Genomic DNA, 13,871 nt, shown 5'->3' with positions numbered 1-13,871 from the left:
CTTTAGAGCCAGAGGGCTCTCAGGCTACAATCTGGCATTGCCTCTTTGTGACCTGGAATAAAATAGGTAACATCTCAGAGGCTTAGTTTACCTTTCTGCAAAATGGGAGTAATGATGCCTACCTAGAAGGGCTGTTGTGAGGACTGGTGCTGGTACCTGGCTGGCAGGACTTGCTCAGCTGACCAGTTATGATCACAGTGTTCACCTGTTATCTTTCTATCTCTCCACTAGGTACCTTGGAATCACAAGGCCCCTCACCTACCCTGTGAGGCAAAATGGGAAATGCATGGCGAAGATGATTCTCTCCGTCTGGCTTCTCTCTGCCTCCATCACTTTACCTCCGCTCTTTGGATGGGCTCAGAATGTAAATGACGATAAGGTGTGCTTGATCAGCCAGGACTTTGGCTACACGATTTACTCTACCGCAGTGGCATTTTATATCCCCATGTCCGTCATGCTTTTCATGTACTACCAGATTTACAAGGCTGCCAGGAAGAGTGCTGCCAAACACAAATTCCCTGGCTTCCCTCGAGTGGAGCCAGACAGCGTCATCGCCCTGAATGGCATAGTGAAGCTCCAGAAGGAGGTGGAAGAGTGTGCAAACCTTTCGAGACTCCTCAAGCATGAAAGGAAAAACATCTCCATCTTTAAGCGGGAACAGAAAGCAGCCACCACCCTGGGGATCATCGTCGGGGCCTTTACCGTGTGCTGGCTGCCATTTTTCCTCCTCTCGACAGCCAGACCCTTCATCTGTGGCACTTCCTGCAGCTGCATCCCACTGTGGGTGGAGAGGACATTTCTGTGGCTAGGCTATGCAAACTCTCTCATTAACCCTTTTATATATGCCTTCTTCAACCGGGACCTGAGGACCACCTATCGCAGCCTGCTTCAGTGCCAGTACCGGAATATCAACCGGAAGCTCTCAGCTGCAGGCATGCATGAAGCCCTGAAGCTTGCTGAGAGGCCAGAGAGAGCTGAGTTTGTGCTGTAAGGTCATTTATCATTATTTTCCTTTTATCCCCCAAACCCTTTCATGCAGCTTTTTGAAGCACATCACAGAAAGTTTCCTGAACGAGTAGCTAGCTTATTTTTTACTAAACATACCAGATTTGAATTGACAACAGTATAGATTCCAATCTTCCACCCAGTAAAATTCCAAAAGCCAAAAATAGGTACTTAGTTGGATTGGTAGATGAGACTAATTTGCTGAAGAATTGCAATTGATGTGATTGACAACAAAGAGGTGATATTTTCCATTCTTTCTCCATAAATGACATCCAAATTATGTCCTTACATCTGAATTTGTGTAACATTATTATTTTAGTTGTTATTATTCTTCTATCTAGTAAAACTTTTTTGATGACTTCAACCTTCACCGATAAATTCTTCTTTTGAGGTAGGAGGCACAATGATCTCTCTAGTATGCAGTTACATTCACCTGGGCTGAAAGGAGGCAGCCCAGGAAAAAGAAGAGTGATTAGTGTGGGTCTCAAGAACCAGACATGGTAGAGTGCCTCTGTAATCCTAGCCTCTTGGGAGGCCAAGGCAGGAGGATAGCTTGAGCCCAGGGGTTGGATTATGCAGTGAGCTATGATCATGCCATTGCACTCCAACCTGGTTGACAGAGCAAGACCTGCCTCTAAAAAAGAAAAGGAAAAGAGCCACAGGACCGTTTAGGAAATGTTCCTGGCCATCTTGGCAGGAGAGAACCAAGAATTGGTCTAAGAAGTCTTAAAAGACTTTCAAGGAAGCAATTACCATAGGGTCTTGGGATCTGAAAAAGGATCTGATGGTGATAGAGAAATGGAAATTTCAGAAGTGACCCACGTGTTAAAAAATTGACATTGTAAAGAAGGAAAGAGATAGTATATTAGTTAGAGGTGTCAACATGTCAGATGAAGACTCTGTTTTAAATGTGAGGTAGAGGAGATTTCTTCACATTTGAAAGTCAGGGGAAAAATAAACTTGGAATGAAAAATTGGAAGGTTCTGTTGAGACAGTGAGCAGATTAATGTTGGAGGTGTCCATCTTCACAGCCTGGCAGGAAGGAGCAGACTAGAGAACCAGGGACCACTCTAGCAGAGAGGGACCTTCCCAGTCATCTTGTCCACCCCTGTCATTCAACAGAAGAGCTAACTGGGAGTTGAAAAGTGAGATGTCTCACACTTAGCTAGTGTCACAACTAAGTCTAGATCCCACATCATCTGAATCCCAGTGCTACTCATTTTTCTTATACTGGACTGCCTTTATCTTACAACTGAAAGTTGGAAGACTACAGTTATGCTAATTCTTAAGCTGAGTGTAGCTTCACAGGCATTCATGTTTACTTCTATATACTCTTTTGTACACATGAGATTGTTCACAATATAAAAAGTAGCATTAAAAAATAATGTAATTTTAAGTTCTAGAACATGTACTATGAGCAAACCCAGAGATCTTACTATGCCTGTAAGAGTTCATTGAATTTACCATTAGGATTTTCCCACCAGATTCTGAATTCCTTCAGAGAAGGAACTATGTCTTAATCAGATTTCTTTCTGCAGAATCTAGTACAGTACTTGACACATAATAGATGATAAATAAAAGTAATAACTGCTAACCATTATTGAACACCTGCTATGTGCTATGCAGCATGCTACCTGCAAAATAGGTGCTTCTGGCATCCCCACTTTTCAGAAGAACAACTTACGGCTCAGGAGCATAAAGTAACTGACCTATGTTCACACAGTCCCTAAGTGGTAGCTGTGATATGAATCACTCCGATGCTTCTATGGAATGTTATGCAATAATACTTGTCAAGTGACTTCAGTATATAGGCAGTGAAGAGTCTCAGAATATTTTCGAGCTGGAGACTAGCCGTAAGCTCTCTAAGAAGACAATGAGAATGACTTGTTACACTAAGTAAGTAAAGTTTATTAGACTTACTGCACTATGAGTGGTATCCACTCCTAGACAGTCTTAGTAGTTTCTCAGATGAAGGAAATAAGGCAAGGATATTGATAGAGTTTTGGGGCTTTGGCTGGGTGATTTGAAGGTGGGGAACTGGTGAAGATTAGGCAGAGTTTATGACATAATAGCTTTAGACTGGTAAGTACAACTAGATGAGGGCTGTGAAGTAAGTGCTAATGAGCAAACTATTAGTTTTGATAAGTAGGCTATTTTTGTTGGCATATAGTCTTATCTTCTGAAAGTGACTACTTCCTAGAACAAATAGCTAGGTTATTTTGCCTGGCTCCAGCATTGTTTAGCACAGGAAAAGGAAAGCGTGTTGGTTCTAGTTCTCAGGAGTAACATGGGAAGGTCTCTCTGGCAATAGTGAGGAGGGCAGGGGATCCAGTTAAGCAGCCAGTGTATAAACTAGGAAAGAACAGATAATGTCATGAGCTAGGAAACACTGCTATATTTGCATGCATCCTATAGGGTCAAAGAACTTGAGAATAATTTTATTGATTATTTTAGTTAATAATTCATAGATAATTCAGATAGATCATAAAATGGTAATCTTTAAAATGTAACACTAAAAGGTTTTCCAATTTAAAATAATAGCTTGTGTTTGCTCAAGACTCACTCTCAGGCACTTTGCTGAGCACTTTATGTGAATTTGATCAATTAATCCTCAAAAGTTTATGATAGGTTAGTTTTCTTCATTTCCATTCTGAAAATAACAAAACAAGGGCTTGGAGAAGTAAAATAATTTCCCCCACAGTCATACAGAGAGTGACAGAGCTGGATTTGAGCCCAGGACATCTATGTTCAAAAGTGCTTTTAACTTCTATGCTACTGTGCCTTTTATAAAAATAAATCAGCTAACGTAAAGTCTAAAGATATTTGCCTTTGTATCTTTAGCTGGTCTGGAGGCTTGGGTGTTGTTTTCCTGTTAGCTTAACACAGAGGTCAGCAAACTTTAACTGTGAAGGGCCAAGTGGTAAATATTTTAAACTTTGCTAGCCATATGGTCCCTATTGAAACTACTCTTCTCACTGATGAGTAATTTGTCACTGACATAAGTAAACGGATAGGCCTGTGTACCAATAAAACTTTATTTACAAAAAGAGGCTGCCAGTTGTATTTGGCCCACAAGCCATAGTCTGCTGTATCCTCTTTACATTTCTCTCAGTTTGAATTTATAATTACAGAATATCCACTTCATTAAGGATGATTAGCCTAAAAACATCCATCAGCTTTAGGAAATTTCTAATGTGGCTGCCATGCATTGAGGAAAATACAGAAAACAGATGATATCTCTCATGTCCTTGTGCATATATTTTTGTTGGATATACCTTACACAAACAGACATATGTTGCTATGGCCTGAATATTTGTGTCTCCTGCAAAATTCGTATTTTGAAACCAAATTCCCAATGCAATAGTATGAAAATGTGGATTCTTTAGGAGGTAATTAGGTCATGAGGACAGGGCCCTCATAAATGGGATTATTGCCCTTATAGAAGAGGCCTGAGGGAGCTTGTTCACATCTTCTACCATGTGAGGACGCAGTTAGAAGTTACCTTCTATGAAGCAGACAGCGAGCCCTCACCAGACATGGGATCTGCTGGTGGCTTAATCTTGGATTTCTCAGCCTCTTGAACTCTAAGAAATAAATCTCTGTTGTTTATAAGCTACCAGTTTATGGTATTTTGTTATAGCAGCCTGGCTAGGCTAAGACATACGCACATGCAACCTTTCTGTAATAAGGAAATGTGGAGACAGGAAAAGCTATAGGATTCAAAGGAAAGGAAAATAACCCAGAGCTTATACTAACCCTGATCAGAGAAGACTTCCTGAAGGATATAAACTCAAGAATGTCTATTAAGTTGGTCAAAGCATTTATAGTGAAAGGAGAGCAGAAATGTTATTCTAGGTGAAGAGGACTTTTTTTGTAAAGGCACCAATGTGGGAGCTTATACAAAGGACCACCTGGCTGAAACTAAGCATTTGGGTGCAGGAACTGTTGGAGATCAAAGCAGAAAAGTAGATTGAGATGAAATTGTAAAGGATCTTCTATGCCAGCTCCAATAATTTGGACTTTTAGTATTGACAAATGGTTCTTAATCAGGAGTAATTTTGCCTCCCATCCCAACTCTTTGGAAACATTTGGCATTTTCTGGAGGCATTTTTGGTTGTCACAAGTGGGGGTGGGACGCTTCTGGCATCTACTGGGTAGAGGCCAGGGCTGCTGTTAAGGATTTTACAGTATACAGGCCAGCACCCCTGCCCCCCTCCCCGCTCCAACAAAGAAGTACCCAGTCCTTATTGCTAAAGTTGTGATACTCTGGTGTAAATATAGTAAGCCATCAGTGAATCTGCAGGTAGGGGAATGGAGTCATCACAGTGGTCAAGACTGATGCAGTAGCACTGTGTGGGTAACTCAGAAGGTAAAAAATGGATGTTGTTTTTCCCAGAAAATTGGCTTGTTTTTCCCAGAAACATTTGAGGGTCTGCTATATACAAGGTATGGAACCAGGCATGGGTAGGGTAGAAAGGTGAGTAAATGACAGTTGTAGTCTCTGGAAGCTTTTAATCTAGTATGCTGGGGTGGCTGTAGAGGTGGTGGTGGCTAGTAGGAGACTTGTAATCAGAACCCTTTGCTCCCCCTGCCTCTCTCTAGCTCTCACTCATCTTGTGGTCACCCTACAGACTCTGGGCTCCTCCAGACTCTGGGCTTTCTCCAGCTCTTTTCCTCCCATTAGCTTCTGGGCTTCTAGTCTCTCTTAACCTTCTCGCCCTGTTCTGCCTTCTTGGCTCTACGTATTCTCCTACATAATAGTTTCTTTCTTTCCTGTGTAAACCTGTGAGACTGTGTTCCTACTCCCAAATATTTACCTATTTTTCCCCATTTTCTTGATCAGCATAACCAGAACCTCAGGAGTTCAACAGGCACTTGAAAATTTTCCCTGGGGTAATGAAGTGAATAGATGGGGGAAAAGTTGTGAATACTTTTGCACTGGTAATTTTAATTTACTGCTATCAATTTTAATCCTTTTCACAAGTATTCACAGATTGGTAATATAAAACCAAATGTGATAATGAAATATAATCAAGGATTCTTTTTTCTTTTTAAATTTGATTACTTATGGATTTGCTTTGAATTGCCATCAATTGCTTTTAAGTATCCTGTTTTCATGAATTTTGTTGATGTCATTTATGAATAACATTGAACAGCGCTTGCTAAATACTTCCATATAAAAGAATGTCATGAAATTGTTTTAAAGTAGGTCTTCTTTTCCTGCTCCCTTTTTTCCTGGTGATTGTATTGTCATTGTCTTCAAAGGGCCTCTTATAATTCCTGTGGATTGCAGGAGTCCTAGTGGTGACTTGTAGCAGAGTAACCTTGGGTTTCTGCCATGAATTCTGCCAATACAGTGCTCCAGGGTTTGTTGTGAAGCATCCTGAAAGGTACTTTCTTTCTTTGTGGAAACCAGTAATTAAAAATAAAATAAAATAAAATAAAATAGATCCCAGAGAAAATTGGGAAGAAGCATCAAAGCCTCTGAAACCCTGGGTATCTGTGATCGGATGCTGCCTTAAAGGCAGAAACAAACAAAAAGTTTGCTATTTCATGGACTTTTCTTCTCCATAGATGATTTATTTTCATTAAGTCATCATTTTATTTTTACTAAATCATCAATTAGTAATAATAGCTTATTTGCTTCATGCTTCGCAATTGCCTACATTTTAACTTTGCAATGTTTCTTTAAGGAAGGCAGGTGATTTCCCGCCCTTGCTTTGTCTAATATTTATATATTTTTGTTCTATTAGTAGATAATAAATTCATATAGCACAATATAAAATCAAGCAGTACAGAGGAGTACAGAAGAAAAATAAGTCTTGAGGGGCATTCTTAGAAAGAAAATATCCATGGTAGAAATCAAGAACAGGGGGATATTTGAGGTGGGTCTTGAAGAAGGAGTAGGATTTTAACAAGAAGACATAGTAGGGGTGGAAGTGGAGTGGTGGCTGCTCAAGGCAGAGGGGACAGCATGGACCGAGGGGCCCAGATGTTGATAGAGGTGGACAAGAAGTTTGGGGCATGTCTTCAGCAGTACTGGGAAGCTGGGTAGTCTATGGTCAGCATGGAGGGCTAAGTGGGCAGGGGTGAGGGAGGGAGATGAAGGCTTTTGAGCAGGAGTGAGACTAGGGATGCAGTATAAATGATGTATGGAAGGCTTCACAATAGGAGAAGGGATATGGGTTAGAAGACTGATACAAGAGTGGGGTCTCATGTCAAGAGGGCCTGCACAAGGAGGGTGCTGTTGAGACTAGGAAAGAGGCCACAGGTGTCTGTGTGGATGCTACAATCTCCAGACCATCACAATTGGTTAGCAGGTGGGTAGCAAGGAAAGGGAGACTTTGGAGATAGTGCTGTGGCCTAGAGGAATTCAGAACATGAACTATGTGAGCAGAGCAGTGCTGAGCTGGAGAAAGTGTGGTCTCTCCTGTGCTGAGAAGAGACAGAGGCCCTGGGCTAGGAACGTGTCTGTGGAGCACAGATGGTTGCCAGTCCCCTCTTCAGATACCTAGGAGCCTATAGTGCTGGGTCTGGGCTGAAGTGCAGCACTTGTCCTCAAGTGTTATTGTGTGAGGCTGAGGGGAAAAGCCAGAAACCATGTCTCCAGCAAAATCCATCTATTGATCACCCATCTGAAGGGCTGGGCTGAGAGGGGGACCTCAAAGAAGGAAGAGCAGGACTGCAGGCAAAATAGCCAAATGGCAGGGTAGGGAGTGCTTTAGATGGGGTGGGTAGGCTGAGATTGGTTGCACAGTCCCAGGCTCTGGGTCCTCATAGACCTAGCTCTCAAGCACATGATGTAGTGTGGTAAGTCGAGGCCGGTGGAGGTGCAGTTAGGGGAGCGGCTTTACACCAGGAGAAAGGGACTTTTCTCAGCCATTGGCTGACACTTCTCTATCACTAATACCACTTCTGTGCATCTAGGAACGAGGGAGAGAAGTGAAGTTTCTTGGTCCCTGCACACTTACCTTACAATAACACACCTTCCTAGGTTTGAGAGAGAGAACACTTCTCGTTGGTAATCATTATTTAGTCATTATTCTTTTCAAGTAGGGCAAGTGCAATAGTATTTTGCAAGGATTTTTGAAAGCAAAGTCATTTTTGGCTATGGCTGTATTAAAAAGGTGAATTTCTAAATGGGTTATTTGGGGCTGATTTGCAAATATATTAAAGCCTTGGCAACTTGTGGGAGTTATGAAACTTACCCAAAGAGTCACAGCACTTTTTGTTTCCCTTTAAGGATACTCATAATCCATTAGAAGCCACAAATGATTCAAATTACTGACTGCTGTAAAAATTAAGTCCACCCACCACAAAATGAAAACTCACATTTACGATTCTGCTAAATCATTTTCTTATTTCTCTCTCTCTTTTTTTTTTAGACAAAACGCTGACTACTGTAGAAAAAAAGGTCATGATTCATGATCGAAAGCAGAACAATGGAGATGAAATAAACAAGGCAAATTAGAGGTGGAAACAGAAGGAAGTCATTTGCTGAGCCTGCAGAATGGAATGCGACTTCTCTCCTTTCTTGGGATGTCTAAAACGTGACAAACAGGGTGATCTGTTGTACACATTACCTTACAAGGGAAATGGTGACTTCTCCTTTTTTCTGTGGATCAGTGCTGTTGTGTGTTCTCAGTTTAAGATAGCAGATCATCTCAGCAGTAAGCACACCGACAGAACTGAGTTCCACAAAGGAAGCAGTTTCTGGTGCTTTGCATATGTCCAAATCCATGCAAGTGGGAGAAAGTTCCAATGCACACTTCCCATGCTTCTGAGTCTAGGTGTTGTGGTGAATATGCAGGAACCATTCCTGAGACAGAATGTATTTTGTTGTATGACAGAAGGCTTTTCCAAGCAAACTGCAGTGAGTGTAGTGTTGAATATGTTGCATGTCTATGTTAGAAAACAGAATCCAGTCATCAGCTAATACAAATGATTTCCCAGAGCAGTGTTTGTTTCAAGCTTCTGTCAAATAGTTTGGCTTTTCTGCAGGGTCTCTGTGATTTCCCCACCAATGTACTTTCTTTGTTAACTCACTTATTATGGTATAACTCAGGAACAGGTCTCAGGATGGAGAGAAGCATATAACTTGAGCAAAGCTTTTTGTTGTGCTCTGAAGGGTCTTGAGGGGTGAGGGTGATGCCTTCTGTGAGGATTTTTATCGCAGTGAAGCTCAAGTGGTACCCAACTGCATTGTAATTAACATGATTATTGGCATGCTTTTGACTCTCATTTTCTACCAGGCTGCAGTGGGCCCACCCATGGGCTGGCCCATAACTGTATGTTATGTGGAAGAAGTGTGGGAATGATGGGTTTTCCATGAAATGTTGTGATGCTTCTGGAGATGGGGCATAAACATGTTCATTCTTGTTGAGCTGCATTGTATTAAACCAAATTGTGTGAAGCAAGGTCACCTGGACCACTCTTGGGAAATGCTTTAGAACACCAGTCTGTTCCTTCTAGATTATTTGTTTTTGTGTTCTCTGTATCTTAAATCAAATGTGTGCCTAAGCAGTTCTGTCCTCTGATTCCCACCCCTACCCACCAAAAAATGGTAGACATGAAGGGCAGGTAAGGAAACAGAAAAGGTCTCTCTGCGGATATATATTTTTTAAATGGCACTATGTAGCAATTAAGAGCTAAGGAGACAGAAAGACAGCAGATGAGAATAGAAGAGTACCTGTACCTACAAGGGGAAAAATGAATGCAATTCTTTATTTGATAAGAGAGAACTGAAAGATAATATTATTTTCCTACAATAAAGCAAGCTGTCCTGTCACAGGATAAAGTGGAATTCCGACATGGATTATGGACTTCTTCTAACTCCTATTGACATTGCTTCTTACCAGACATGGGGAAGAGTTGCCTTTCCTGAAAGGGGAGGAGGGCACTGTCCTTTCAGACAAAGCTTGTATAAATTCCTGAACCGCAAATTTGCTAAAGTGACCGTATATATTATATTCATAATTTAAATGATTATTTATGGTCAGATACATATTGTTAAACTTGAAAATGTTTTATTACATTACATCAAATAAAGTTTATTTGTAGCTGAAATAAAGCAATGTAAGTAAAAATTTTTAATTAAAGGTCTTATGTCATACATGTTGCTGTCTGTAGAATGACTGAAGGGCAAACACTTTATATGTTTGCTAAAATCCTAACAGGTAGCTAAGACAGCTCTGGATTCAATTACATTTCACTGTGAGGATTCATTGCCTTAGTGACTTTATTTTTATAAAACAATGCCTGTTCATTACTTGATCTGATTAATGAGCATTGTTTGGGCTCCTGGCACACTCGGCATTGCTGGCATCGAGGGGACAAAGATGGGTATGGCACAGTCCTTGCTTTTAAGAGTTTGCCATCAGGTAGATGGCAAACATGTCTCGGTTTGTCGCAATGTAGTATAGTAAGTGCTATAGCAGGTTTTAGGGAGTGACTTTTTCTTTCCTGTAGTGCAAGACAGGGCACTATGGTTAGTTGGATTGATTCAAGTTTTCAGATGTGTTGTTTAATTTTTTATGAAGACCTTCGTGATTTAAATTGGCTCTTTATCCTGCCTGACTTGAATGCCTGACTGTTGACCTCTCTGCTTCATTCTGGCTACAAAGGCTGAGCTTCATGTGTATACTGTACTTTAAATATATGGCAGCAAATGAAAGGCAAAGGTAGAAATGGCAAAGGGATGAGAAAAATAAATCATTAATACAGTTTCACATATGATATAATTTGTGTCAAAGACACAGCTTTTGTTTTAACTAAGAACTGGGAAAATCATTGAAATGAACATTTTGTATATAATGACTGTTCAAGCAAGAAGGACTATTCCTCTTCTCACTCTAGGGTATCAGCTGTCATTTTCTGGCAAGGCTGAGTACTGGGAAACCATGCTTGAGAAGTAAATCACTTACTTGTAAGAGATAACTGAGTCACTGTTGCCTTAGCATTTAGTTTTATTCTGTAAATATTAAACAGGAGACACTCAGAGTTCCTAGGTTTTCTAGCAACTGTTTCATAACTGAAAGCATTGATTATGTTGTCATGGGCTTGATATGCTTGTGCATGTATTTGATGATCATATTTTCATGTAGTTTTATTAGGTTCATTGATTGCAGGCAGTGGGTCAAAAATATGAATGGAAAATGCAGGCAATTTTTTCAAATAGTTTATGCTAATATAATAAGTGTCTGATTTACCATCTAGAGATAATGGGAATTTCCCTTTCAGCATTTTCCTTGTCAATTGAGTTTTCAATTTAATGGCTATAAGTGTTTCTAAATATTGGAGTCTTGAAAAGTTGTTCATGCTCCTTCTGATATCACACATGTTTTCCCTCTTAGTTTGCGATATTCTTCCTGATCTCATTTATTTGATGTATGTCTTCATTATTGTCCAGTAAATCTTCAAGGGTAGGGACCACGTCTGTTTTTCTCAACAATATGCCCATTACCTAGCACCATGCTGGGAACACATATATGGTAGGCCCATAATGGATATATCTTAATGAGAAGGATAGAGGGAAGGAGAGAAAGGCAAGAGTTCACTGGCACCTTTAAAAAAATGTTTATATGAGGAAACAGAGAAGACTTGCCGTGATCCAGCAACATGCCCAGTGAATGGAAGAGAAGGAAATGGAATTAAGCTATTCTGTGTGCCCCTTAGGTCAGGCCCTCCACTACATGGTCCTGCTTCTCTTGCATGAGTTAGCTACTCATATCATGAGAGCATCCTTTTCTTAATTTTCTGCACTAGTGAAGCAGAGCCATGTATGTGCTATGGCCCATATGTTGAAACTTGTTTATCTACAGCTAGCCAGATGGTCTGTAACAGCGCACAAAGAAGCCATTTGGAAACTTTCAGAGGGTCAGCACGTTTTGAAAACAACTCAGAGTAATGCATATTGTGATGTCATTGCTTGCTTTAAGCTTACAGTGAGGAATATCTTGTTAGGTACTGAATATGAAACATGCAGACTTTGAGAACCAACTCAGAGGTTCTAGCCCCCTGAGATAGAAATTTATTTAATTGGATCACCCTTTAGACTTGTTTTGTCTGCATGTTCTCTGAAAAAGGAATATAATGTCTTAATTTAAAATACTTTGCTTTTTAAGTTGCTGCTGGGTTAAATACATTTTTTAAAGAAAACCTGCTTATGCGGTACATGTTAACAGAGATATGATGTGGTCATCAGTAAAAATGTAAAAGAAAATTTGCTATAGCTGATATGAAACAGAAAGTGAGAGACGTTGACAAGTATCAGAAGTAGATTTGCAGCTAACGGTTCTGTTTAGTCTTTGGTACATTAAAAAAGCCAAGATGAAAGAATTATACCTGTACTAGTAGAGGGGGAAAATGGTAATCTAAAATAGCAGATGATAAGAAATATCTGGAATTTATCTTTGATGCGGTATTATGTAATATTTTTGGTGCCAAATTACCTTTTCCTAATTACATTTTGATTGGGCTATTATTAAAATGCTCTTTATTCTTTAAACCCACACAGTCTCACAGTAGGAGAAGTGGTTCAAAGCTATGATGAGAGGCAGAAGAAAGTCAGCTGTACATATAAAAGTTTGTTATGGATAATTCACAAAGTGCATGATCCAGTTGTAGGCAAAATGAGCTATAACTATATCCACAATCACAGAGTTGGGGAATCTCATGGATAATCTAATACAACCCCTCTACTCTTCTGCAGGTGAGACAACACTAAAACATTAGAGCTTTGTTTCGTCTGAATTTGTTTGAAGGAGTATGGTATGGGGCAGTGCTTTTCTCTATATAATATTTGGTGAAGAAATAATTTTTAAAATCCGTCACATAGGTATTAATAAAAATGAATTATAAGAAAAATGCATTGAGGCAAAAAATCTTGTTGAAGTATGTTGAGGCAAAACAATGAAGTGCAAAAACATACAAAAGATTTAAGAGACATAAAACTACATTTCAATAAATATATTCAGAACAAATATAACATGAAGAAAAAACAACAACGAAAACTGACCATTGTTCACTGAAAGTGAGCAGTTACTCAAGTAGGGAAAACCTAGCAGTTACCCAGATGAGAAATTACTGTAGCATGATCATTGCAAGTGCATGACACTAAGTTGCAAGGCTCACTGTGATGACTACAATATAGGGAGAGCATCCTGACAGGAAGGGTGAAGACCTACAAGGAACCCCTTGTCCCTGAGAAGTACACCTGGAGTACTGATAAAGAGAAGCTGCCTGCTTCAGTATGTGCTCTGAAATAGTCAGGAAGCAGAGCCTATGAACAACTGAAACTTTTTTTTCCTGTGTTTTTCCTCTTTAGTTATCTGCAATGAAATTGTATCCATAATGCTGATCTGAATGCTTTGAAAGGTATTTTATTTTTAGAATGATCATATTAATGAAATTTTTCTTAAAGACTACATTTTGACAAAGTGTCCCTAACAGTTTGAAGGCAAAGGGTTGTGATATTGAAAGGTTACTATCAAGTAATCACATCGTTTTATATCTTAAGCCCAGTTTTCAACCTTCATTCTGAGTAAGAATTATCCAGGGAGCTTGTTAAACATGAAGATGCCTTGGTCCCACTTCAAGAGACTCTTGTATGTTGTGTCTGGTGCAGGGGTGGGTGTAGGGAGATGCAGAGTGAAGAGGGCTTTTCACCAGTCTAGCAGGTGATTCTGGTACAGCTGGTTCCACGTGTTAAAAATTGCTATTTCCAAAGGTACTGGAAAACTGAATTACCTAGCCAGTTCTGTGTGCTATTAGTGAGGAAAAGCATGCTCAGTGTGAAATAATATCTAAATCATTAGTATATGGTTATAGAATCTTGCCAAAGAAGTGCACCATTTGTTCACAAGCTC

The 13,871-nt window shown here is 39.9% G+C and overlaps 2 protein-coding genes across 3 annotated transcripts in view; one reads left to right on the top strand and one right to left on the bottom strand.

The window, feature by feature from the left end:
• Positions 1-12,221, top strand: part of HTR7 (5-hydroxytryptamine receptor 7) — a 116,835-nt gene extending 104,614 nt beyond the window's left edge. The window contains exons 2-4 of one of the 2 annotated variants that reach the window (XM_050805760.1): positions 232-987; position 1,473; positions 7,229-7,686. In XM_050805760.1, coding sequence (XP_050661717.1) covers positions 232-987; position 1,473; positions 7,229-7,333 — 862 coding nt within the window. In that variant the 3' untranslated portion in view covers positions 7,334-7,686. Of the gene's footprint in view, positions 1-231; positions 988-1,472; positions 1,474-7,228; positions 7,687-8,390 lie in introns of those variants that run through there. The other variant, XM_050805759.1, reaches the window with a different exon arrangement.
• Positions 1-13,871, bottom strand: part of RPP30 (ribonuclease P/MRP subunit p30) — a 427,811-nt gene that overhangs the window by 155,905 nt on the left and 258,035 nt on the right. The gene's annotated exons all lie outside the window — the stretch shown is intronic.

This window comes from Macaca thibetana, chromosome 9 (genome assembly GCF_024542745.1).
Source record: "Macaca thibetana thibetana isolate TM-01 chromosome 9, ASM2454274v1, whole genome shotgun sequence".
Lineage (NCBI taxonomy): Eukaryota > Metazoa > Chordata > Mammalia > Primates > Cercopithecidae > Macaca > Macaca thibetana.
The sequence above is the reverse complement of the archived record's forward strand: the minus strand, read 5'-3'. Positions and strand labels throughout refer to the sequence as shown.